The 23,528-nt window shown below is 41.2% G+C and overlaps 3 protein-coding genes across 5 annotated transcripts in view; 2 read left to right on the top strand and 1 right to left on the bottom strand.

Moving 5' to 3' along the window:
- Window positions 1-802: 802 nt before the first annotated feature.
- LOC122361571 (gamma-aminobutyric acid receptor subunit rho-1) lies at window positions 803-10,898 on the bottom strand. The gene is made up of 10 exons (XM_043262371.1): window positions 10,166-10,898; window positions 8,871-8,921; window positions 8,542-8,648; window positions 7,945-8,012; window positions 7,268-7,491; window positions 5,333-5,415; window positions 4,997-5,137; window positions 3,368-3,520; window positions 1,846-2,042; window positions 803-1,772 (listed from the first exon to the last, which is right to left on the bottom strand). Exons 1-10 carry the CDS (start codon window positions 10,279-10,281, stop codon window positions 1,476-1,478), a joined length of 1,437 nt encoding a protein of 478 aa, XP_043118306.1. The 5' UTR covers window positions 10,282-10,898; the 3' UTR covers window positions 803-1,475.
- A 2,691-nt stretch (window positions 10,899-13,589) lies between these two features.
- atxn3 (ataxin 3) lies at window positions 13,590-22,770 on the top strand. 2 transcript variants are annotated; one of them, XM_043262644.1, is made up of 11 exons: window positions 13,590-13,647; window positions 14,625-14,789; window positions 14,869-14,913; window positions 15,858-15,943; window positions 16,022-16,088; window positions 16,172-16,259; window positions 16,341-16,461; window positions 19,443-19,606; window positions 21,330-21,453; window positions 21,949-21,989; window positions 22,063-22,770. In XM_043262644.1, exons 1-11 carry the CDS (start codon window positions 13,624-13,626, stop codon window positions 22,098-22,100), a joined length of 963 nt encoding a protein of 320 aa, XP_043118579.1. In that variant the 5' UTR covers window positions 13,590-13,623; the 3' UTR covers window positions 22,101-22,770. The 2 variants fall into 2 exon arrangements, with proteins under 2 accessions (XP_043118579.1, XP_043118578.1); XM_043262643.1 differs by lacking the exon at window positions 13,590-13,647 and adding an exon at window positions 13,665-13,848.
- Window positions 22,771-23,411: 641 nt separating this feature from the next.
- serpina10b (serpin peptidase inhibitor, clade A (alpha-1 antiproteinase, antitrypsin), member 10b) overlaps window positions 23,412-23,528 on the top strand; it is a 3,098-nt gene continuing 2,981 nt past the window's right edge. The window contains exon 1 of one of the 2 annotated variants that reach the window (XM_043262638.1): window positions 23,412-23,453. The gene's annotated coding sequence lies outside the window, so the exon portion shown is untranslated. The other variant, XM_043262639.1, reaches the window with a different exon arrangement.

Raw genomic sequence — 23,528 nt, 5'->3', positions numbered from 1 at the left:
CACTGCTTGCAAGGTGAGCAAACAGTTCAGTTTTCATGTGTGGATGGACTAAAGAAGAGTTCTTTTAAAATCCATCATCACTGTATGAGTTGTCTCTTCTATCATCTGTGGTCAGTATTGATTGCAAATTCTGCACGTCTTCTCTGGCTAATATTCATTTCTAAATGATCCTCACTCTGAAGTCAGACATTAAGTGATAATGTGGAAATACTACTCATTTTGGGGTTAAGTAAACATATAAGATTTGTCTTAAATGTCACTGTTTATAACACCTTTGCTGCACTGCTTTAAAAAAAAAGTTGGGGCATAAATGAAGAGTATACCCACGCCTTGAGCTGTGGCCTGTGTCATCAACCCAGAACTAAAGTTTGATTTGGTTACTTGGAGAAAATCAGAGCTATGGGACCATGATAATGATCTGAATCAGGTGTGTTAACTAAGAGAGACGTGCAAAACATACAAAGCCGGTGCATGCGAGGACTGGGACTGAGAAGCGCTGTGTTACTCAACCCTCGTACGGTCCAGAGAGAGTCTGACGTGTGGACCGGAGGCTCGTCCTGCAGGTTTCTCACAGCCCAGCATTTATGTCACAAATGCCACGATCCATTAGCATGTCGGCGTAGATTACTAGAGATTACTAGCCCGCAGAAGAAAAGAACAAAGGTCATGTATATTTCAAAAGGATTAAAGGATTAAATCATACATATGTTCAGATGAGCAATGCACAATGCTAAATCATGAAATATGCATTCGTCTCTGTTGAATAAAAATAAACATATACATTTCTTAGTCATACCTAACATGTATTTTATTAAAACACAGCACAGTTTGTAATATTAAACATGAAAAATTACATTATAAAAGCATTTATCAAGGAAGTTATTTTAGTAAATATAGTCTAGATGTCGTTAAATAAAGACTTTTTCCACAACATATCGAAAGAAATATCAATATTGTGCAGAAAGGTTCATGTGAACTCCAAATAGAGGACTGCTTCCTCACACACCGTAAGGTTTACTGTGTGTCCATGAAGTGTAAGGAGACTCGAGAAGTTATTTTGTGTTAGACTAGTGAAGAACCATTGCTGTTCATTCACACACAAGCTGACTAAACCATTAAGCACACTATATAGTTTTCTTAATGTGTGTTCACAACAACATTTTGCAAATAACAATAATACAAAAAAAAACGATTGACATCCCTGAAAAAATACATGCATTAAAGTAGAAGGTTTGCTCAGAGTTGTGTGTGTTCAGCTTTTTCAGATCATCCTCTGATTCTGATACATCTCACACCAATGGCTTCTTGTTTTAATTTGTGAGGAATAACAGATAAAACACATAATTCAACTCAAGTAGTTGCATTTGTTAAATAATAAAAACATGCAACAAAAATACAAAGAGTTCAAGCTCCTGGATCAAGAAGGCAGAGAGAGATCCAGTGGATGGTTGCTCTGGAGCAGATCCGCTGTGGTGTTAAGAGTAGATGGACCAGTAGATGATGTTGAAGAGCGTGTAAGCGGCGGGAAAGATCACTCGCGAGTACTTGTCTATGGCATGAGTGTCTATCCAGATGTTGACGTAGCCCCGGGACGTCTTCACGCGACTCGTCTTCTGGCTGTCGGCGAGGGTCAGCTGGGCCAGGATCCGCTCCTGCCTCGCGCCGTTCTCAGGCATCCCATACGTCCCTGCTGTGCCGGGATCCACGTCGCTGTAGCACGTGGTCATCATCATGTCCTCGTCCGGGTTTGCTATTCCACACGTGCAAGGCAACTGCAACGTCAAGAGACGGGTATGAGACATCGTCAGGTTAACAGCGTCAGAGACAAGCAAACGGTGGCCTTACTTGGTTCCTGAGCTTCCTCTCTCGGCGCTCCTGCACGGTGGTCAGGTAGTTGACGGCTGCGTACTCGATGACAGAGAGGAAGACAAAGACGAAGCTGACCCACAGGTAAATGTCCACGGCTTTGATGTAGGAGACTCTGGGCATGGAGGCGTTGACTCCGGTGATGATGGTGGACATTGTGAGAACCGTCGTGATGCCTGTGAGTGAAAGCAGACGAGATTTTTTTGTTACGTTTATGCATTCCCTGGAAATCAAACCCATGATCTCAGCATTGCTTGCATCTTTTAAACTGAAAATACATTAATTGTTTCCTCACTTACGTGTCAGTAATTATTAATTGCAGCTGTGCTCATAAGTTTACTCACCTATTGCAGAATATGCAAATATGTTAATTATTTTAGCAAAATAAAAAATGTAATGTTATTTCTGTTTAGTACTGTCTCACATAAGAAAATGTCTCCACAGGAAAAAATAATAGCTGAATTTATAAAAATGACTCATGACTTCAAAAGTTTACATCCTCTTGAATCTTAATACTGTGTGTTGTTTCCTGGATGATTCACAACTGTTTTTCTGTTTTGTGATAGATGTTCATTAATCCTGCGTTGGTCCTGAGCAGCTCAACAGCTTGATGTTCTTCAGAAAAATCCTCCAGCTTCTGCACACTTTTTGTTTTTCAGCATCTGCTGCATATTTGAACCTTTTCCAGACATGACTGTATGATCTTGATATCCATCAAACAGCTGAGGTTCAAAGTTCACTGATGCTCCAGAAAGAAAAACCATGCATCAAGAGCCAGGCGTGAAAACCTTTGAATAGAAGGGAGAATACTTTTTGGCCTGCATATCATATTTTTTTCATTTAGTAGTGTCCTTCAGAAGTAGTGCCCTTCAAGGGATAGGGTCACACTTCATATTAGGGGGCCTTAGCTACTGCACTAACATAAAAAATAAGTACAATGTACTTCTAAGTAAAAATAAGTACAATGTAAAAACATGTATACAATAAGTGCATTGTACCAAATGATTAATTTATATGTAAATACATAGTAGTTAAGGCCACCTAGTATAAAGTGAGACCAAAGATAGTTGCATGTTTTTTCCTTCTGAAGCACCAGTGATCGTTTGAACCTTCTGTGGATGGAGGTCAAAATCATAGTCATTTCTGGACAAAGTTCTAACAGATGCTGGAAAACCAAAGAAAGTGCAGGAGCTGAAGAACAGCAGACAGGTGAACTGCTCAGGACTCAACAAAACAGTCATCAATTATCCAGGAAATGACACAAAGATTCAAGGGTATGTAAACTTTTGAACAGGGTAATTTTTACAAATTCAGTTAGAATTTCTTTCTTTTGGAGTATATATAAACATCTATTACGTGAAATAGCTTATTTGGGACGGTTCTAAGTAAAGGTTTTCCTGACCTCTCTTATTTTGTTAAAATTATATTCTGCAAAAGGTATGTTAACTTATGAGCACAACTGCATATTTAATCATGTTCATGTGGAGCTGTTTTATCCTACCGAGAGGGACTCTCGCCGGCACGGCTCTGCGGTCGATCCAGAAGGACACCCAGGACAACATGACCATCAGCGTGGCTGGGAAATACGTCTGCAGCAGGAAGAAGAAGACGTGACGCCGAAGAGTGAAGTGTATGTAGAGACGATTGTACCAGCCTGGAAAACACAAGTCTGGATTAATTAATGTGCACAGCCAGGATGGTGATGTGATGCACATTCATTTTAAACCTTAAACTCTGCTGTTCAAGCAACATAACACACTTCATTTGTATTTAATATCACTGATCACAAAGTCACATGTTTGAACATTACCCACATAGTGACCGAGCATTCAGTCATGAGGATGTGAGGATATCAGCTGGTCATTCACCAACATCGGTTTACATAAACATCTGATATTAGTGAGTTTAGATGAATAAAAAAACACAGTATGGGAAGATAAAGCGGCGAGTTCTACCAGTACTGAATACATCCTTTGTGAAGAAGTTCAGGACCGTCCAGTCCTGCTCCGCTGGAACTTTCTAGTGATCTATGACTTGATCTATCTAGTGATATGTTCTTCTAGGACCATAATGAGCAAAAAACAGACCAGGTTCATGGACTAACATGAGTTAGATATGAAAACAGCGTAAAACACTTTCTTTGGCTTTTCACACTGGGTTATCGTTGCTTTAACCCCACTTTATGACAGGGGATGTGTCACATGTGTAATTTAGAAGCACGTGAGCATGGTTTTTCAGCACTGCTGTTGACGCTGCATTGCGGTGCCAAACTTGCAACAACATGAAGGTCCAAACATTGGAGCCCAATCATTTAGTCCTGTCAGTCATCATTACAAGCCTATATATGCAGCACTCGCTTCCCTCCACCTCCACCCATCTCCACCTGTATTTCTGTTACGCTCAGTTGAGGCATACTTTATTTTCCATTAGCCATCAAGACTGGAGAGAATGCTAGATTATAGAATGCTAGTTAGTATATAAACAGTGATGCTGATAATAAGAGTAACCCGACACGTTATCTGATGAATGCCAGGTTTAATTAACCCCAGGTGATTGATGAACAGTGTCCCCAGGATAACACAGGCTCCCTGTCTTGACTCGGGGTTGAAGGCACATCAGATGCTTTTTTACTGTTCTACTTGAGAACATCTCAGATGTCCTGAGAGCACTAATATGGTTAATTCATGCTGAACTAATGCACACATAGTCGTGAGTTACTGCAAAATCCATGAACTATTGTGCACTCATATCATAAAGTGTTACCAGGAAATGAACAGCAATTTCATTTGTTAAATGTTTTTTTCAGTTAAACTACTTTAAGCATGAAAGCCCCTTCTGTAATAGCAGTGTGTATTCGTTGTGTATCTGAGTGAAAATAACCAAACTAATATGAACTAAAAGCAGATGCTCGTCTCCTGCTCCAGGCTTCAGAAGATCCTGAGCCCATCTGTTCTTCATTCAGTCCTCCTGAATCTCTGCGTCTAAACGCTGTGTGTCCGTCAGTGAACGAGTGAAGCAATTCACACCGGAGACGAGCTTTTGAGCAGCCTCCGTCCAGCGATGAAAACCAAAGACATCTTTAAGACTCAGAGTCACAGGATTTGATGGCTCTTGAGCTGAGGATCTTTACCTGTGCTGCTGTAGAACGCAAGCTTAGTTGTGGTGTGGAACTTCTGGATGAGAAACTGCGACAGAGAAATCTTGTCATCGGTGTTCAGCGACTCGTTGCCCTTCTTCCAGTAAAGCATGAGGTCATCGTCGGTGTACGCATCTGAAATAACAGCACATTTAACCTGTTTCATCACATCGGCTGCTTTTACTTTAAACACATCACCGTCTTTGGTAGAAAAAGGGTTTGGCCTCTGCACATGTGCCCCACATGCATCTTATTTCCTTAATTCAACAAAAGCACAAGCACAAGGATGTGAGAGAAGGCATGGTGGATAACGTGTGTTTGAGTACATACAGCTCTCGATCTCCAGCGAGCAGGTCTGTGTGTCCAGAGGAAACCGGCTCAGGTCCATGTTACACATGGCAGTGACCGTCACTCTACAACAACAACGGTCAGATTCAGCACACACGAAATATGACTGTGCTCAGCATCTCTATTCTTATATGTATTGATATCTTCAGTATTTGAGATTTGAACATGCTTTTAAAAGAAGCAGGAAGGTATGTTCAGTGTGAACAGGATAGAAATGTTGTAAGAGATGTGAGACGTGGAGAAGTCTATTTATGTCTGCCAGTACCACATCTGCCAATGTCCGGGGACTTGAGAGAATTTACCAGCCACAATTATTTATCATTTTTTTTACCTACCACGAAACTGTATGCACATTATTTCATTAAAAACAGCAGAACAATTGGTGAAACACAAGTAATTGCAATTTTGTATTAGCACTGTTCATGTTTTGTAATTGTTAGTATTATTATTGTTGCTGTTATTTGTCATGATTTCAGTCTATTCAGTCTTGGTCTCTGTGTTTTCTTGTTCCTTGGCCCACCTTGATAATTAGTTAGCTCCTCCCCTTTGTTAGCTCGTCATCCTGTCTATTTAAAATCCACTCAGTATTGTTTAGCCGTAGCTACTCTGCAGAGCATTTCCTAGTTTCTCTAGTCTAGTCCTTGTTTCTCATGCTCTTCTGTGTATGATCTTTTTCTAGTATTCTTGATATCCCTTTCTGTGGAGTCTGTTTACCTGGATTATCTCTCTCTGTTTTTGCCTCATTGGATTATGTTTCTATCGATGGATCCTTGTTTCCTGAACTATTCTTGTGTTTTTCCCGGGACATATCTGTCTACTGTTGCTAGATCCTGCCTGCATTTATGACCATGTCTTAAAATAAAAACCTGCAGATGTCTCAAGCCTTAAATAAATATTTCTCATATTGTTTAACTGCATTTTTATTTAAATAATAACAATTATGACTAAAAACAGGCCAAAAGATTTGAAGAATTTTAAGAAAGTTTTTGTCCTTTGCTTTCAAGGGCTAAACCTTTTTTATTTGAGCTTTTATTTTGTCAGAAAACCACAAAGCAGCTTCTGTTTTTAAAGGCTTCTCTTTGGTGACAGCAGATTCATGAACACATCTCAGTAAATCTTGTTAATTTTCAAGTATGTTTAAAGGCACGTTATAAATGGGTTTGTATTTCCTGCAAGTGTGACACCGATCCGTTATCATGAGCAGCTCTTTACTTTGGAACTCACCGCAAATCAGATTACTTATTACAGGGCAGTCTTTCTGTTGGATAATCACCCGAAACCATATTTTAGTCATATTTCATGAACTCTCCAGCAGCAGTCATCCCCTCATCAGACTCTCTGTGTCTCTGGAGCTCAGAAGCAGTCCTCAACAGCTCAGATATATTTGTAGGAACAACAATACACTGCAGGAGTCAAAATTAGACATTTTTCTTTTATGTCAAAAATCAACTAAGATATTAAGTAAAAATCATGTTCCGTGAAGATATTTTGCATATTCCTCTCCATAGATCAAACTTTTGATAAGTAGTTATCGTTGCTGAGCTGAGCTGCTGGTTTGAGCTGGTTTATGCTGGTCCTGGTCATCTGTTGGTTCTAAAGACTAACATAAACCAGTATCCCAGTTTCAAAACAAACCTAATCAGCATATGCTGTTTTTTCAACAAGGTTTAAAGGTCATTTTCTCAATATTTAGATTTTCTTTGCACCCTCAGATTCCAGATTTTCAAACAGACAAATATTGTCCTATCCTAACAAACCAGACATCAATAGAAAGCTTATTTATTCAGAAGAAATGATGACGTACGACTGCTTTTGCGCTCCAGGGTCACATTTGGTAAGAGCTCATTGGACGAGAAGGAAGGAGACGATTAGAGAGTCTCTTCAGTGTTTCTGTCAGGTTTATATGAAAGCGTTCACCTCAGACTGTAGAGGACGTTTCCGTCGGGATACACTCGTAACATCAGGTTGTCTGTTGTCGTGTCGTGGATGAAAGATCTTTTGGAATGAACAAAGAACATGTCGGGCACCCAGATCTTCTTCACCAGCCGGCTGTCGAACGTCATGCTTTGATTGTTGGTGCTCGGGAAAGACAAACGCTCATCTTTCCAGTAATGTCTCAAATACAGCGTCATGGTAAAATCCTGCGGAGAAACACCAGATGGTAAAAACAATTAAAAGCGAAGCGAGAAGAATTAAAGCAGCAGATGTTAGAGTCACTTCGCGGTGGTTTTACCACACGTGAGCAATATGACATCAATGTTACTTTTAATGATTAATAAACACTAAACAACACAGTGCTATAGGAAATAGAGGACTCGAAACTAATTTGATTATATGACAAATTCCCAGAGTAAAGAGTCCCAAAATATTTAGTACTTACAATCCAAAGAATTGTAGCAGTACTTTTACTACTACGTTTAATAAAGCCATATCAGTCCTTGTTATTTTAAGAAACCATTTCTATTTTTAGAAATCAGCGTGTAGTGATAGCAGAGTACTGATTCCCAATTCTCTTGAATATGTCTGTTTATCCAAGCGATGGACAAAAGCTCACAATAACAGTAATACTGGCATGCTCTTAATCTAGCGCTCACCATGTCAGCCTCAGAGATGGTGTCGAGACTTTCAACCTGAACATCCACACCGACTGGAATCGGAGGACCTGTAAGGGAAAGGAGAGAACTGTGTTTTGGCTCCTCACTTGTGTCGGTATTATATTATATTGTTATAGGTTGATATGAAAGCATGTATGATTATCCTGAGACATTACAGTAGCGCAGCGCTCTCTTTCTGCGAGCAGACAGGATTTAGCGCCGCAGTCTCTGTGGCCTATTTTTGCTCAGACTCACTATCGTCTGTGACACAAGCGCTCGGGCACAAGTGGGTCACGACCAATCAAAGTGCTGCCGTCTCACATCTGGACAGCCGGCTCTGTTTTCCTTTTCCTACGCGCACACGACAAGCCAAAAGCGGGAGAGCTCATGAAAAGAGTGTTGTAATGTTATCAGCGGTCAGTTATGATGCCTCCGTCATAAAGACGTTCGTGCTCTTCTCTGCAGTACAGATGTCTTGTGAAGCTGGACATGCAGCGCCGCCACGGTTAACATCAACTCAAGAGCATCCATCAATACAAGACTGAGAGTGTGTTAGCTGTCAAACAATCAGATCTCTGGATGTTAAATGTGGCTCACCTCCAAATGCTGGTCTCATTGTAAAATCGTGGTCGTCTATCCTCAGCAGCTGCTCAGATTTGGTCATAGGAGACTTTGTCATGTCTGGACTTCTTCTGAAGATTGGGCTAAAATGACGATAAGAGTAGATATATTAGACAAAGCTGATGAGAGAGAACGAGACGCCTCGAAATGGCAGTTTTAGATCTAAGAAGTTGATTTCTTGTCTTCTCCACAGAAGAAATATATTTAAAATTTCAGTGTACGCCATAAGAACATAAAGCCTTGTAACAGAAATACTAGCAAAACACTGAGATGTGTGTGAAGATACACACTGAATTACGTTGTACCTGCCAGACTTGTGGGTTCCTCCATCCACTCGTGTCGTTTCTCTCCTTAATCTGTGAGAAGAAGAGAATCAAATGAAATTCTGTCATATCAGAAGTCAACAGGATCTGCACACCTTTGGATGCAATCACCATCGCATGTTTTCAATGGGGCTATTTTCACTGCAAACACTGAAGAAACAAGCACACAAACAGACCGCTTGACGATTGCTTCACTTCATCTGGTCTTGTACATTTGTGAGGCTGTTTCTTCAGTGTTTGCTTTAATGCTGCACTTTTTGATCCTTTGTTTTACAGCATAATTCATCAATCCTGCATCGCATGCATCTGAGCTGTTTTAAAGCATCTTTGATCTTCAGCTCAGACACATCGCGCTCATCTTTGTGTGTAAAGAAGCCGTGAGCGTGAAGTGATGTTAGATGTGATGTTACTGGTCGTGGCCGCTCACAGGCAGCTGGTTAATAATCCGCTCAGCAGAAATCCTCTCTGTTCTCCAGAACAAACCAGCAGCCGTGACACAACACTCGTCCAGACACGGAGATCATACGCTGCTTCAGATAAACTTATTGGCTCGGAGGAGTCCAAGCATCCAAAAAAACGTTCTGTTGCTCACAGCTTTCTTTATGGTGAAAAAAAGGTTTTTTAGAAGTACTTCACGCACAGAAAATGATGTGTGTTTTCAGAACTGTTCACTGAAGCGTTTTTTTAGGAGTCTGTGTAAAACAAAACACATTTGACATTTTTGAGATGAGGACGTCTTAAAAGAAACAATGAATGGGGCTTTTCCATCAAAGCACTGAACTAGAAAAGAAACGATCAATTGTTGTCTTCACATTAATTTGTATAGCGCTTTTCACAGTACAAATCATTGCAAAGCAGCTTTACAGAAAATGTAAAGTTTCTACATTATATTTAGGAGTAGGTTATTAGTGGTGACTAAAATCACGAGCGGTGAACAGTATTAATGGAAATGACTATGTGCTGCAATCAAGCAAAATGTGGTAGTTTTATATGTTTGAGAAACTCCCAGGAAGTCACCATATGCTGCCTGATTACTAAGTCTTAAAGGATGATGCCTTTCTAGCGCCTTCTGGACACACGAGAAGAGTAAGACTCACAAGACTGAAAGTGAAGCTCCAGACACTGATCTGAAGTCCTGCAGTAAACCAATAGCTTCAGATTTAAATATCAATCAAACGTCCTGATTTTCAGACTTCTTCATTATTTGTTTTCTATGCTCGTGAGGGGAGGAAGTACAACTCTGTTTCCCTTGCGCTCGTTCACAACAGGATTATTACCTGCTTTGCTTGTAGGGCTCCAGCTTGTGACCTCTTTTGTGTGCCGATCTTCCAGCGGCGCCCAGCAGACAGACGCAGACGAACACAAACACAGTCTCCAGCTGCATGGTGCACATATCCCTGGCCAGCGCTCACATCCTCAAGGCTCTGCAGCCCAGACGAGCCTCATCCTGGGGTTAGTGGTGCAGCCTGTCCTGTTAACATCACACACACAGCTTAATCTCCACACTGGGAAAAGCAATTTCAACTAAACCCATAAATCCTTGAGCGTCAGATGGCACAGATTTGATCCCTCCAGTGGTGGATGCGCTCTGCTCGTGAAGCGCCGCCCCAAACCAATTCTCCTAATGATACTGTGCTCTGCATTTCTCTGGCGAGGTCAGTCGTGAGGATGCTGCGCAGACAGAGAGAGAGACAGAGAGAGAGACAGACAGACGCTGCTGATGAGAGAGATGCTCGAGCGTCTCTGAAAACACAGCTGAGACATCCCCTCCAGGAGGAAGCACGTCTTCGTCATTAAACCGAACCTCATTACTACAATCCCACTTCTCTAGGGGTAACTGTAATTCACATCCGAGGACTGATGAATGGCAGGCAGAAGAAAGTAATGGCAGAGCAGTTGCTGTGGAATTATGAAATGAAAAAGCATGTGATAATCCTGAGCATCATCTATGAGTAGACGCTTTACAGTACATTTAACCCTTTAACCTTTTAGCTCCTCTTCCTCAACAAAGTCAGCTGACAAACATTGTACGAGAGTATCACTAAATTAAGAAATCTATGCTCAGGATAGTCTTTTTGTTTTCTTTCTTCGGGATCCAGCCTCAGTCCGGTCGGATGTTCTGATGCTTCTGACGAGCACAATCAATGTTTAATTAATTGTTTATCGCATGCATTATTAGTGTATATATATCTGTGTCAGCTCTGATCTGTAGAGCTGCTCTGAAGGGATATGTACTTTGAAAAGAACAAACCTAACTTGACCAGGAATTGAGGAAGGGAGATGAAATCACAACACAACTATTTTCCTCTTCAGTCACTAATTCTTAAGACATGTTCAGTAACAGGTTTCAATTTAGAATGAATAATAATAGAATGTATTTAATATAGTAATTGATTGAATTAACCTCTTCTGTTTATTCATTGCTCCTCCTGAAACACACTTTCAGCTGCATCGCCTCAGAAGCAGCTTCTTAAACATCAAACAATAGCTTAATAATATTCTAATAACTGGTGTGTTTGATAGTTCAGTGCAACACAACATCAGGCCAGAGCTGAGAGTTTTGAAAGCGTTGCGTGTGACTTTATGTAGTGAGCGGGTCAGGAACGAACCCGGTGGAGTTAATGATAATGAGCGACACCTCAAATACTGTCTTACACGTAGCCCAGCCTGTTGGCAGTGGCTTTTTACGCTAGCTCTGACCACCAAAGTGTGACGGGGATAGTCATCATTACAAAAAGATGAGCTCTCAGTATCAGTTTCATTGGTGCAGATGGTGAAGCGTATGGTGATCTTATTTTGACGCGATCGATGTAGGATTGAATCTCTTCTTACTACATTTTCTCCCTTTTTTAAATTTTAAATCACATCATATGAGCATTTATGTTCAGTAATAATGAAGGAAATAATCAAAAAGTTGAAAGTAAAGTATTGGGTAGGGTAGATGTAGAGAGGGCTTTATTTTCTTAAAAAAGGTGTCAACCATGGCATCTATTTAATGATTTGAATTAAAATGAACATTTACGCTTAAGTTTCATTCTGTTTTATAATGTATTTCAATACTGAGGTGCAGATAATTGCCACTTGCAATAAGTCGTATAGCAGAAAATGCTACTTAAATAATGCTGTATTTTCAATTGATGTAAATAGAAACCATTGCTATTTTATTTTAGACACCCATATAATGCAGTGTAACAATCACTCACCGAATGAATTCCTGCATCTCGTCAGAAGAATCATCCATCCATTCATTTTACAGAGCACTCATCGTACAGATCATTACAAGACTTGATTATTAAATTGTTTAACTACATGTAATTTACGTGACAGAGATAAATCCTTTAATCACATTACTGGTGCTCAAGTGGTAACTCAATACATTTTTTAAACACAAAGGTAGTATGTTAAAAATGCATCTTAGTGCATCTGTATGGTGTTGCAAAATAGCACAGTTAAGTACACTTAGATGATTTTAAGTGTATTTAAAAATAAGTTTCTAAAACTCCGCTTTCAAAGCCACACATGATTGGGGAGACCCTCAATAACCCCGCTATAGGGATACACTGACCCATGGGCTAGAATCAGTGCGCTGTCTAATGGTATGATGCTGCACTTCTTCATCGTGCAAAGGAAACCTTTTTGCATGCATTTTAAAACCTTGTCCATTTAAGCTCACAGTTTTCTGATCACACATATAAATAAAGCACACACAGAAAGCCAGCTGCACATCTGATGTGATTCAGACACTCCTCATCTCCACGAGACCCTGGTAGATCTGCCCGAGTCAGAAGGGATGGACTACAGCGTCAGGGACAGAAGACGGGTCTTATAGAAAGAAGAAAGACGATTTAGATTTTGCTTACGCTTAAGAGTTTCAGCAGTCTCTGTGAAGCCAGACTGGATGAGAGGGGAACCAAGTCAAGTAAAAAGTGTGGCTTCTGAGGGTTACTGATTTTGTTTTGGTTAAAATAAATAACAATGAAGGTTAAAATAAAAAAGAGCATGATACTCATGTTTCAGCAGCTCTGAAATTGATTTGATGGTCCTGGGGAGCATCTGTGAGCCCGGGTCTGGAGGACGTGCTTTCCCCAAAAAATCATGAGCTACGCTGATCATAAAGAACACAGCGCTTTTAGTAAATGTGGCCCTTAACTAAAAATGTAGAGACTAGGCGTCAACCCAAAGCAGAATATCTTATTTGGAAAGACACGGCTTCAAAATGGCTTCAAAATTTTGCTGAATAATAATAATTTGAGGCTGCAGCATAGTAACTTCTCTCTGGATAACAGGCGAGCTAGAGGAGGAACTAAATGTAATACACAAACATCTAAAGTCATCTATAAGTTGCAAGTACAAAAAAACTGTTTTTGTTCTATTACGTTCAAATAAATAATAATAAAAAAACATTTTAAAATATTTTTTAAAAACATTCTTTATTATCTAGAAAACGTTTTTTTTATGCAGTTAAGGTCGCGATATTGCTCCGATTTTTTTAAAGCGTATTTATACACGAATGCACTCAGTCAAAACTGTACTGTTAAATATAGATAATGATTGTTTTGTAATTATCTAAAATGTAATAAAAGACGACAATTTAACAAGTGCTGTATAATACCAAACTGTACATTTTTCTTTATTTCAGCTATTTCATTTGAAGTGAGTTTTTTGGGTGACTTTTATTTTGACGTATTTTGGCGTGTCGTTGTTTCCGGCCGTTCCGTCATTCACACTTTCAAACATGGAGTCTATATTCCACGAAAAAGTAAGGATAGTGTTTTAGCGAATTGTATTTATGACTTATATTTCTGTTTCTGACATGTTCCTCGCCCGTAAACGAGAGATGTGTCCGCGTGTCGGCGTATCTTTACACGAAACGGTTCGGTCGGGTTTATGTGAAGGGCTCTTGGACTTTCCTCGACTGTCAACAATCAGAAAAGGACTGATATGTTTGTTTACTGTCACAGTGTGTATCACTTTAATTCTTCTCATGTCCTGTTGCTGGTTGTGTTTCATCATCTACCGTGGTACTTTATTCTACACCGCAGCACTGAATGAATGATAGAAGTCACATGACTAACACTGTAGACTAGTTCTTACAAGAATACTGTAATATTACAGTAAAGATCGGGATGTCCTGGAGTGGTTTTACTGTAAGATCAAGGGCTGAAATAACTAGGGTCAGTACAGATGATTACTAGCAGCTATTTCCTCTCTACAAAGTTGATCAGAGTGGTCTGGAGGATACTGATGTACAGTCGGTCAACGCTAGATTAGTCCTCCTATAATTAAGAAAATACATTGGTTGGGCAAAAAAGAAGTCTCACAGGGTTTTCTCTCTTTGTGATAAGTTCAAATCAGAGGGTACTGACTTGGCTCATAGTTTTATTCTCTGTCATAAATACAGGGATACTGGTGTGAGCTTCTTAATTTGAACTAGGAAGCAGACCCAGTACTCATGATATTAGGAGGATATTCTAATTATACACATGCAATGAAAAGTGCTCTACAGAAGTCCCTTACGTATTGTGTAAGACAAGAAGCTGTTAAAAGGAGCTCTAGTTTGTTTCACCTGGAAAGAATGCTGGGCAGTTTCAAAAGAGTTTGGACTTATTCTGTTTTATTCCTTTATACAATTTATTGTAAACGCTGTATTTGAATGGTTTGTGTGTATGGTTATTAGGTGCGTATAAGAAATAAATGTTGCGAGGTTATTGAAGTGGCACGGTCTCTGTTTTCCAGCAAGAGGGCTCTCTGTGTGCGCAGCACTGCTTGAACAACCTCCTGCAGGGAGAGTACTTCAGTCCGGTGGAGCTGTCGTCCATCGCTCAGCAGCTGGACGAGGAGGAGCGCATGCGCATGGCTGAAGGAGGCGTGCAGACCGAGGAGTACAGGACCTTTCTGCAGGTGCTCCTCGTTTCAAAGAGCAGCTGGCACTGTTGTACGTGATCACAGTCGTAATTCACTTGTGTTCTGCCATCTTTAGCAACCGTCTGGAAACATGGACGACAGCGGCTTCTTCTCCATCCAGGTGAGGCACGTTTGAGTCGAAGAGTGATGCTTTGAGGATCGTCTCCTTGTCCAAATACAATCACTTGAGCACCTATACCTGATGGACTTCCTGTATTTGTGAGGACGGAGATCGAACCTTTCATTACCTGATAAGACACACTTATAGTGCAATAAAAATGTAATGGCTTTTTTTTTTTTTTTTCAAACACTTATTTTAAAATATAAGTGTTTGTTCGGTAGTCTCTTTAACGTGACACAATTTAATTTGGGTTGCTTCTAATTAAGTGATGAAAAGCACTTCCAAATGTACAAAATAAATGTCATCTCTACTCCTCATTGCACCAATTTCCTACCAAATTATAAGTAACATTAGGCCATAAATACTATGTGAATATTTAACTTGCATTGGAAGGCTTTCCGTTACCTCTCGTGAGATATCTGCAAAAATCCCACCACTTAATGATTTGGTTTGGGTGCGTTCAGATAATTTTACTAAATGAACACGTCAGGAGCACAATCAGTAATCAACCTAGTTAACGAGATAAGAGGTGTGTATAGCAGCAGACTCACCTCTGTTCAGAGTTTTCCAGCTCTACTCCTAACCTGTAGGGGGCGTACTCTGGGTTCAGGCCCTCTGCAGGAAAAATACACATAACCCTTCATCTGTAAGTGCTAACTCGTGAATGCATAATCAGATAACCTCGAATAGCGCTAACGCAGAAAAGTATGAAAGACGTCGTCTGAATGCTCCATCTACCGTCAGTGGTTCAAACGTAATGGTCTGAAGCTACGAAAATACTTTTTGTGCAGAAAGAAAGAAAAAATGTGGATTTTGGGGTGGATGTGTTGTATTTTCTGGTATGTGTGCTGTGTTTTATGGTGATTAAGTTGAATGTGGGGTGTTTTTAGCGGATATGCTGTTTTTCGATGGTGTATTTTCAGTGGATGTGCTCCGTTTCGCAGGTGATCAGCAACGCTCTAGGAGTTTGGGGTTTAGAGATCGTTCTCTTCAACAGCAGAGAGTACCAGCAGTTACAGATCGATCCCATGTGAGTCTTTCTGAGAAATTTATCTTTAGTTCTGTCATCCACTGTGTGACCATTCATCCTCTTCATGTTTGCTTTCAGACATGAGAAGGCCTTTATATGTAACTATAAGGAGCACTGGTTCACGGTGCGTAAGCTGGGACAGCAGGTATGTGTTTCACACGCAACATTAATCTGAGTTGGTGTAAGATGATGTTCAAGTTTACGGACGTTTTCTCTCTTTTAACCTAGTGGTTTAATCTGAACTCACTGCTGACCGGACCAGAGCTCATATCAGACACTTACTTGGCTCTTTTCTTAGCGCAGCTGCAACAGGAAGGTAAAGCACTGTTCATGGTGCCTCCAGATGAATGTCACAGTGATAATGCTGGAAATTGAGCTCAGCTGAACATCTCTGCAGGTTATTCCATCTTTGTGATCCGGGGGAGCCTGCCGGACTGTGAAGCTGATCAGATTTTGCGGATCATGCGAGTTGAGCAGCAGCAGCGGCCCAAGCTGATCGGAGAGGACGAGGCCCAGAGGTGCACTGACTGTCATCACAACACACAGAAAACACAAGAATCCTCACCCTCTTCTTGGGTTTCACTTCCCTTTCAGTTGGCCCTTAGATGATGGTGACTGACGAATTGAGATCTCGTTTAGAGAGACCGATCCACTTAGAATGTAACTAAAGAAGACAATGCACATTGACATGGGATAATCACATCCAGCTGCAGCGGATCAGAGTAGGCAGCAGGTACAACACATTCTCTGGTTGTTGCTTCAGAGCAGAGCAGTTACATCATTCTGCTCCTGACTTCTCTGACTACGAGTGACTCAAGTTCAACGCACACTCTTGGGAAGCTCTTCTCGTGGTATGCTTCAGTGTGGGTGATTCTTCCTGTGTCGAGTGAGTCAGGCTCTGCAGGCTACCCTCTGTTGTGTTCCCTGCTTCAGCACCCTAAAAGAGTCATTTGTAAAAGAGCATTCACAGGTTGAAAATGCATCTTTGAAGATGCCCTTCCACCATTTCTGGATGCGGTCATTACCTGACGCCAAGAGATGGTCACAATTGCTCCCTCATGTGCTCTCATTGTCGGGAATTTACCATAGCTGAGTTACTTGCAAAGGGGTAGGGGGCCTGTGCCTCTGCCTTGATTTAGGGTTCTACTTCTGGCAGCCACTAGACTGGTCTTATGGTGATGGTGAGAAATTCCTCTTTGAGGCTCCTCCTTTCAAATGCACTTATAAAGAACCTGGGGGCAAAAGGAAGAGCAAGAGGCCCTGAGACAGACCCATCTAGGGATAAAGGGAGCTGTTTTTTGGGAAACGGTGAATGCCCAGAAGGACGGGGCTGTCTCAGATCACCCTCCTCTTTCAGTATGTAACTGTGAGCGGTTTGAAAGTGCAAGCCAACGTACTACTCTGGCTGAGCACGAGGGAAGTGTCGCACACACACACACACACACACACACACACACACAGAGACCCTACTTCGGACCGGCTGTCAGCCAGGTCTGTGCGTTTCTCTTTGCCGCCCCACTGCAGACACGTTGGTGCCTGACTTTCAGCTGTTCTGAATCTGGGAGTCTTTCTCAGCTATCTCAATGATTAATCATACTAGCTCAGTCTCAGGATCAGTTGTGTGAACAGTACAGTACGCATATCAGGAACATATAGGTTACCTGAGTATGTTTAAGAGTAGGACGACTGTTCCACTGAAACAATTTCAGAGACTCCTACATCCTATGTGATCAAGCACAGACATACTGTAGCATTTCATACATGTTTACCATTTTTGCAGCTAAGATGCAGACAGGAGACCCCATTTTTATGTTCCTTGAAAGTACGGGCCCCAACATATATCTCTCCTAATGTCAAAACCGGACACGCAGCTGCACCATATGTGTGTCCCATTCTCGTACAGACTTATAATAGATTAATTTGATACATAATTCACATTATATGATTACACCTAATTCATATATTGACCAATAAAAATCTTCTACAACTGTATGTAAGCACATACATTATCTACATAAACTTCAAATAAACAGTGATTCAGGTACTAATATGGCAGTAACATGCAGAGGAATACGAAATCTGACATCTGTTTATGTTATTACACCATAGTTTGTGAGAACTCAAGTCATTACGTTCATGACGGATGGCACAGCCTGTTTAGACGAGCTTGACCGTGCGAGACGTGGTTAACATTGATAAAGGCTCAAATTGCTTCATAACTTGTAAACACAAACACATTCATAATGAACTGTTTAACTGGCAATTATTACTAAGATAACATACTTTTGTTCACTGACGCATCAACACACGCACAGTCTTTGCAATTTCCTTCTTAGTCGCTCTCTCATTTTCTAACAGGAAAGACTGAACAAATTTTGTTACAACAGTCTGTCTACACTGGATGCGATAAAGCGACCCCTAAAAATCATTTAAAATTTGTGTCAACGTGTTATAAATAGAACGCAGCAGCAGTTTTGTTTCGGGTGTCGTGGTAATTTTAAAACGACAAAATCAACTTTAAAGATTTTATTCTTTTCAACGAAGGACAGACGGTTTGCTGCAGGGTGTGACCACTTTTATATCTTAGTCTCACCCAAGATTACAAACACATAACAGCTGTACTTCTCCACAGAAGGACAGTGACCTGACATCACTTCACTATATCCTTTCTACTAAAGCCTAGTCCCCTTCATTTAGGATCCTGATGACCCCTTAAGTCAAGTGCAGACACCTATGGGTCCCCCAGCTATCCCTCTCTCATCGGTATCAGTTAATTTTCCACCACGTAGGGTTTTGTCGTGTTGTGCCACTCCTCGCCGAGTATAGACAGGTTAGACATTACTTATTATAATGAGTTCCACAGTCTGGTGTAGACGCGGTGTAACATTGGTTTTGCTTTGATTCACAGAACTAATCGTTGCCTGGGTTGCGTATGTTTGTACGTGTGGGGGGAAATATCGAAATAGGGGCACTCAAAATAAGTGAATAAACTTATTTTACCTTCACAATGGTTTGAGAAGAAGACATAAAAATATGTAGAGGCTTTTTACACAAACTAACATGAGCTCTCACAAATCAAATTAGCAGTATGAACTATTTACACCAATTACCCATAATGCTATGATGATATGATTTATGCTTAATTTGTAGTTATTTGCTACCTCAGTAGTCATAAAAATATGTGTGTGCAGCTAATTTGAACAAAATAGCAGTTGACCATTTTTCATATTTTAGTCTCTGACATGCTACAATAAGGGTTTTATGTAAAAACATGTCTTTAGTGTTTTTGGGCCAATTGCATGGAAATGTTAATGTGACCCACAACACAAATGTAGTGTCCATAATTTCAGCACAAAAGGAGGGTTGAATACATGAGCAGTAATCCATTGATTGCCTGTGCATCAAATGATTTCAATGCATGAGACCGAGGAAGACAATCATGTGACGCCCGTTCGCTTCCAGCGGTCACTGATGGGTTGGGGCATGTTTTGTTGATCAGGATGTCAGTGCAGCAGGCGTCCGACCCCGGACACACCACAGATGAAGTGCTGCTGGATGAGGATGAGGAGGAGCTGAGGAAGGCTCTGGCTCTCAGCAGACAGGACATGGAGGTGGAGGACGAGGAGGCTGACCTTCGCAGAGCCATTCAGCTCAGTATGGCAGGTGTGTGCAGTCATAATTTTATTTAGATTTTATTATTGTCACGTGACGTAGTCTATAAAAAGTGCACAAAGATGATCAAGTTGAATTGTCTTTAATAAATCCCCATAAGGGTAGTTCACCGAAGACAGACTGTAGACACAATACCAAACGAGTGAGCACAGGACAGACTACACATTAAATACTAAAGCAAATGAAGATAATTAACACCTGAACGTGATGACACAATCAAAACATGAGGGAAAACTAGGTCACAGAGCACAAAAGTGAGGAAACCCTGACAAGTCTACAGGTGTGACGGTTCATCCCCCTCACGGGAAGCACAACCTCACGCCACAGAGACAAAGGGAGGGATGGAGGGCGGGGACAACAGAGGGAGGAGCCTGGGAGAAGACGGGAGAGACTGGGAGCAGGTGGAGCCATGGGGGTCCAGGCCGCAGCCATGAATGTGAACCGTAGTGGAGCTAACAGATGGAGAAGCTGTGGTGGAGGATCAGCTGACGACTCCGGGGGACGACCAACGGCAGCGGAGCAGCTGGAGAGCTGAAGAATCAGGGCGACGGGGAGGATCCGGAGGGCCAAGGCGGAGCAGATGGCTTCCATGACTATAACGTCATTACCACCTTTCACCTCCACATGAAGTTCCAGAATTCAGAAGTCATTCATATGTTCAATAAGCATGGCAACTCGAGGATGCCTTTTCTTTTTACAATTTTCTTAGGTTTAGGCATCTTCTGCAAAGATTGCAACCCGAAAGATTCTAGCAACATACTACACAAGATTTATAACCGAAAATCAGAGCTTGCTTTCTTTTATGAAATATGAACGTTACAGAAGCTACTTAAAACTGGTGCTGCTTCCAAGCCGCCATCTTGAGCAACCAATAATTTAAGACAAGTACTGTACAACATCAGAAGGATTTTTATAAAAAGTATCTGGATGTACTTGCATTACTGTTTAGGGTTTCCCATTTGTGGTCCTTGTTGCAGAAAGAGGTTTCCCAAGACTGGAGGCTCAGTAGTCATTCAAACTGATTCAAACTGAAGGATGGGTCGCAGTCAGTGGGCAGGATGAAGTTTTGAGGCAAGCACAGTCAGAGTTGACATTGGGAAAAACTGAACTCAGAAGGCAAAATTCTCAAAGGAAAAGAAAAGAAATTTAAAGTAGAAGACAGAAGGAAAACGACTAGACTAGATGGCCGACCTCCCCATGGTTTTTAGAGGAGCAGCTGTCATGTAAGTCAGAGCACACTGAAAAGTGCTTGAAGGGAAAAGCTGTGCCAAGAAGCAATGACAAAAAGCCCCAAAGGCTTAGGCCAAAGAAACGGCAAAAAGCATAATTTGTTGGTGTCTTGAGTTTTAAACTGGGCTGTTGGACGCATCCTAAATGGTGTCAATAAATCTCAACATCGAAGGCCTTAAAAATTAAGATTTCAAAATTTTCTCAGGAACCAGAATCTAAAATCATATTAAGATAACTTCAATACTACTTAGGCTACAGTCTTTTTGGAAAAAGTATATTTATGACACTCAAACTGGCATGTCCTATACAATTTTGACAGAAGGAAACGAGATACACAACTTCAGACGTTACACTTTAAAAGAAAAAGGTGTACAATTTATTCCTAGAGCCGTACTGAAATTTCAATCCTCTCCCGGTCCCGTGCTGCAGGTCACAACAGAGCTGTTTTCTGATCTGCCGTGCTTTCTCTCTTTACCGGCTGCAGGTGGCAGCGATCCCAGAAGCCCCAGCGCCACGGTGACGGCCGGCTCGTCTCAGTCAGGAAGCACCGAGAAGGAGGCGCTGACGGCCGAGGAGCTGCGCAGGAGGAGACAGGCGTACTTCGACAGGTGAGTGATGATGTGAGGTCCGTCAGCAGGGTCGGGCAAGTCACTCAAAGTCACAATATCAACAAAATATTGCGCTTTTGACAAATAAATAAAACTAATCTGCATTCTCGGTCTCTGCAAATATCTTTCTGAGATGTCACTGACATAAAGAAAAACTCAGCAAATATTTGACATGAGAAATTTTAGAATAAATTAAGGATAAAGTAATGTTGAAAACAAATAATTGTTGATTATTTAAAGTAATTTATTTAAAACCAGTTTCTGTAATGTGGGCACATCCTTCTCTATAAGATCAACATGTAAACTCTGTAAAATACACCTGTGCTGCTCATAACTGCTTCTGTTGTGGTTTTAACACTGCGTTTGTGAATTTATTGACATTAGGAACTGTAACATGAATTTATGACATATGTTTGAAGTGTAGCACGTTACATTACTGTGTTATCAGAATACAGAGCTTCTCTGAGTAATGATGGCGGTCTGATCTCCTCACAGGCAGCAAGCTCAGTCCTCCGCTCACGACAGGAGCGCCGCCGGTAAGATCATCATCCTCCTGATTAGAGACGTCTGGCGGGGAGGATGTTGATCGTGAATGTTGTTGTTTTGCAGACGGAGGGAAGGACAGCGGGACCAAACCCAACCAGTGACAGTCCCTCAGCGCCGGTGACAGACGCCCTCGACCCGACCTCTCTTTGGGAATGATGGGACTCACATCTCCTCTCAGAACTGCCCGGGACCGATCGGGTCCCACTGTGTAATAAAGGGACATTCGTTTAGCTTCGCTTCTCCTCTTTGAGTTGAACGAGGTGAAAGGGAAGCGTCTCCCCGGTTCATTCCTCTTCCTCAGACGGACCACGAGCGTGAGGACGGAGCGGTCAGTGCTCGGGTCACTCCTGCATTCTGGGACCACTGGGCTTTACTGGGGTTACTGGATCTCTCTGCTCTTCTCCTCTGTGGACTATAGTGAAGAACTTCTGCTGTCACCGGTGAGCGGCGGGTGACGTGCCCTAGGTAGACAGCATAGTGAGGGCAGACGCTGATGTGGAGTTCAGTCTTCGTTCAGATTCAGATCTTCACTTGTTTTAACCGTTCATCAATCGTTCCTCTTTTGCTGACCGGAAGCAGCTCTTTTGAATCTAGTTTGTGATTTCTCATGGTTTTCACATTCTTTTCTATAATTTCATACGTCTGGTGGCACAGCAGCGTTTCTGAACTCGTTTCACATTCTGCAATAGTTTTTAAGTGATTGGTTATTCTTGCACTCCTATATACACTTATTGTTTCTTAAATAAAAAAAAAATCTTTTTTTTCCTGAAAGAATGTGGTTTGTTTCTTGAATATTTAGATACTGTGAATCTCTTGAAGATGACAGATGTCCCGATAAACAGGATAAGTAAATAAAACATATATATAAGTGTACAATGTACATCTCTTTTCTCTGACTAGGCACAACCTGTAGATTTGAATATCTGTTAAAGTCTAATAAAATTACAGCAAGTTTCCTAATTCTTAAAGGAATAGTTCAACAAAAAAATTTACTGAAAATGTTCAGCAATAGATGCTTTGCAGTGAATGGGTGCCATCAGAATGAGAGTCCAAACAGCTGATAAAAACACAATAGTCCACAGCACTCCAGTCCATCAGTAACATCTGGAGAAGACAGAAGATACATTTTTAAGAAACAAATCCCTAACGAGGTCTTTTAACTTCAAACCTGATCCATTGGTGAGCACGTGATGGAGTGAAACATTCCTCCAAATCTGCTCCCATGAAGAGACAAACTCATCTTGAATGTCCTGAGGATGAGAACAGTTATCATTCTATCGATAAAGTACTGAAACTCAAACAAGAGCGAATAACCTGGTGATCTGCCATCACTGATCTGTTTCAGACGGGTCTAAATTTTTATTGTTAATAGATAATCTCTAATGCACACTGAACTTTGTCTCTGCAAACAGACAGAACACAACAGACGAGAAGATCTTCCTCTCAGCCTCTCAGTGAGTACGCATGTTACTTTATGTGTGTGTTCACAGTTTATATTTTCAGATGTTAGGGCTCATTTTATGGTTCAG

The sequence above is a fragment of the Puntigrus tetrazona genome, chromosome 17 (genome assembly GCF_018831695.1).
Source record: "Puntigrus tetrazona isolate hp1 chromosome 17, ASM1883169v1, whole genome shotgun sequence".
Taxonomy (NCBI): domain Eukaryota; kingdom Metazoa; phylum Chordata; class Actinopteri; order Cypriniformes; family Cyprinidae; genus Puntigrus; species Puntigrus tetrazona.
Note: the sequence above shows the minus strand (reverse complement) of the source record. Positions and strands in the feature narration are given on the sequence as shown.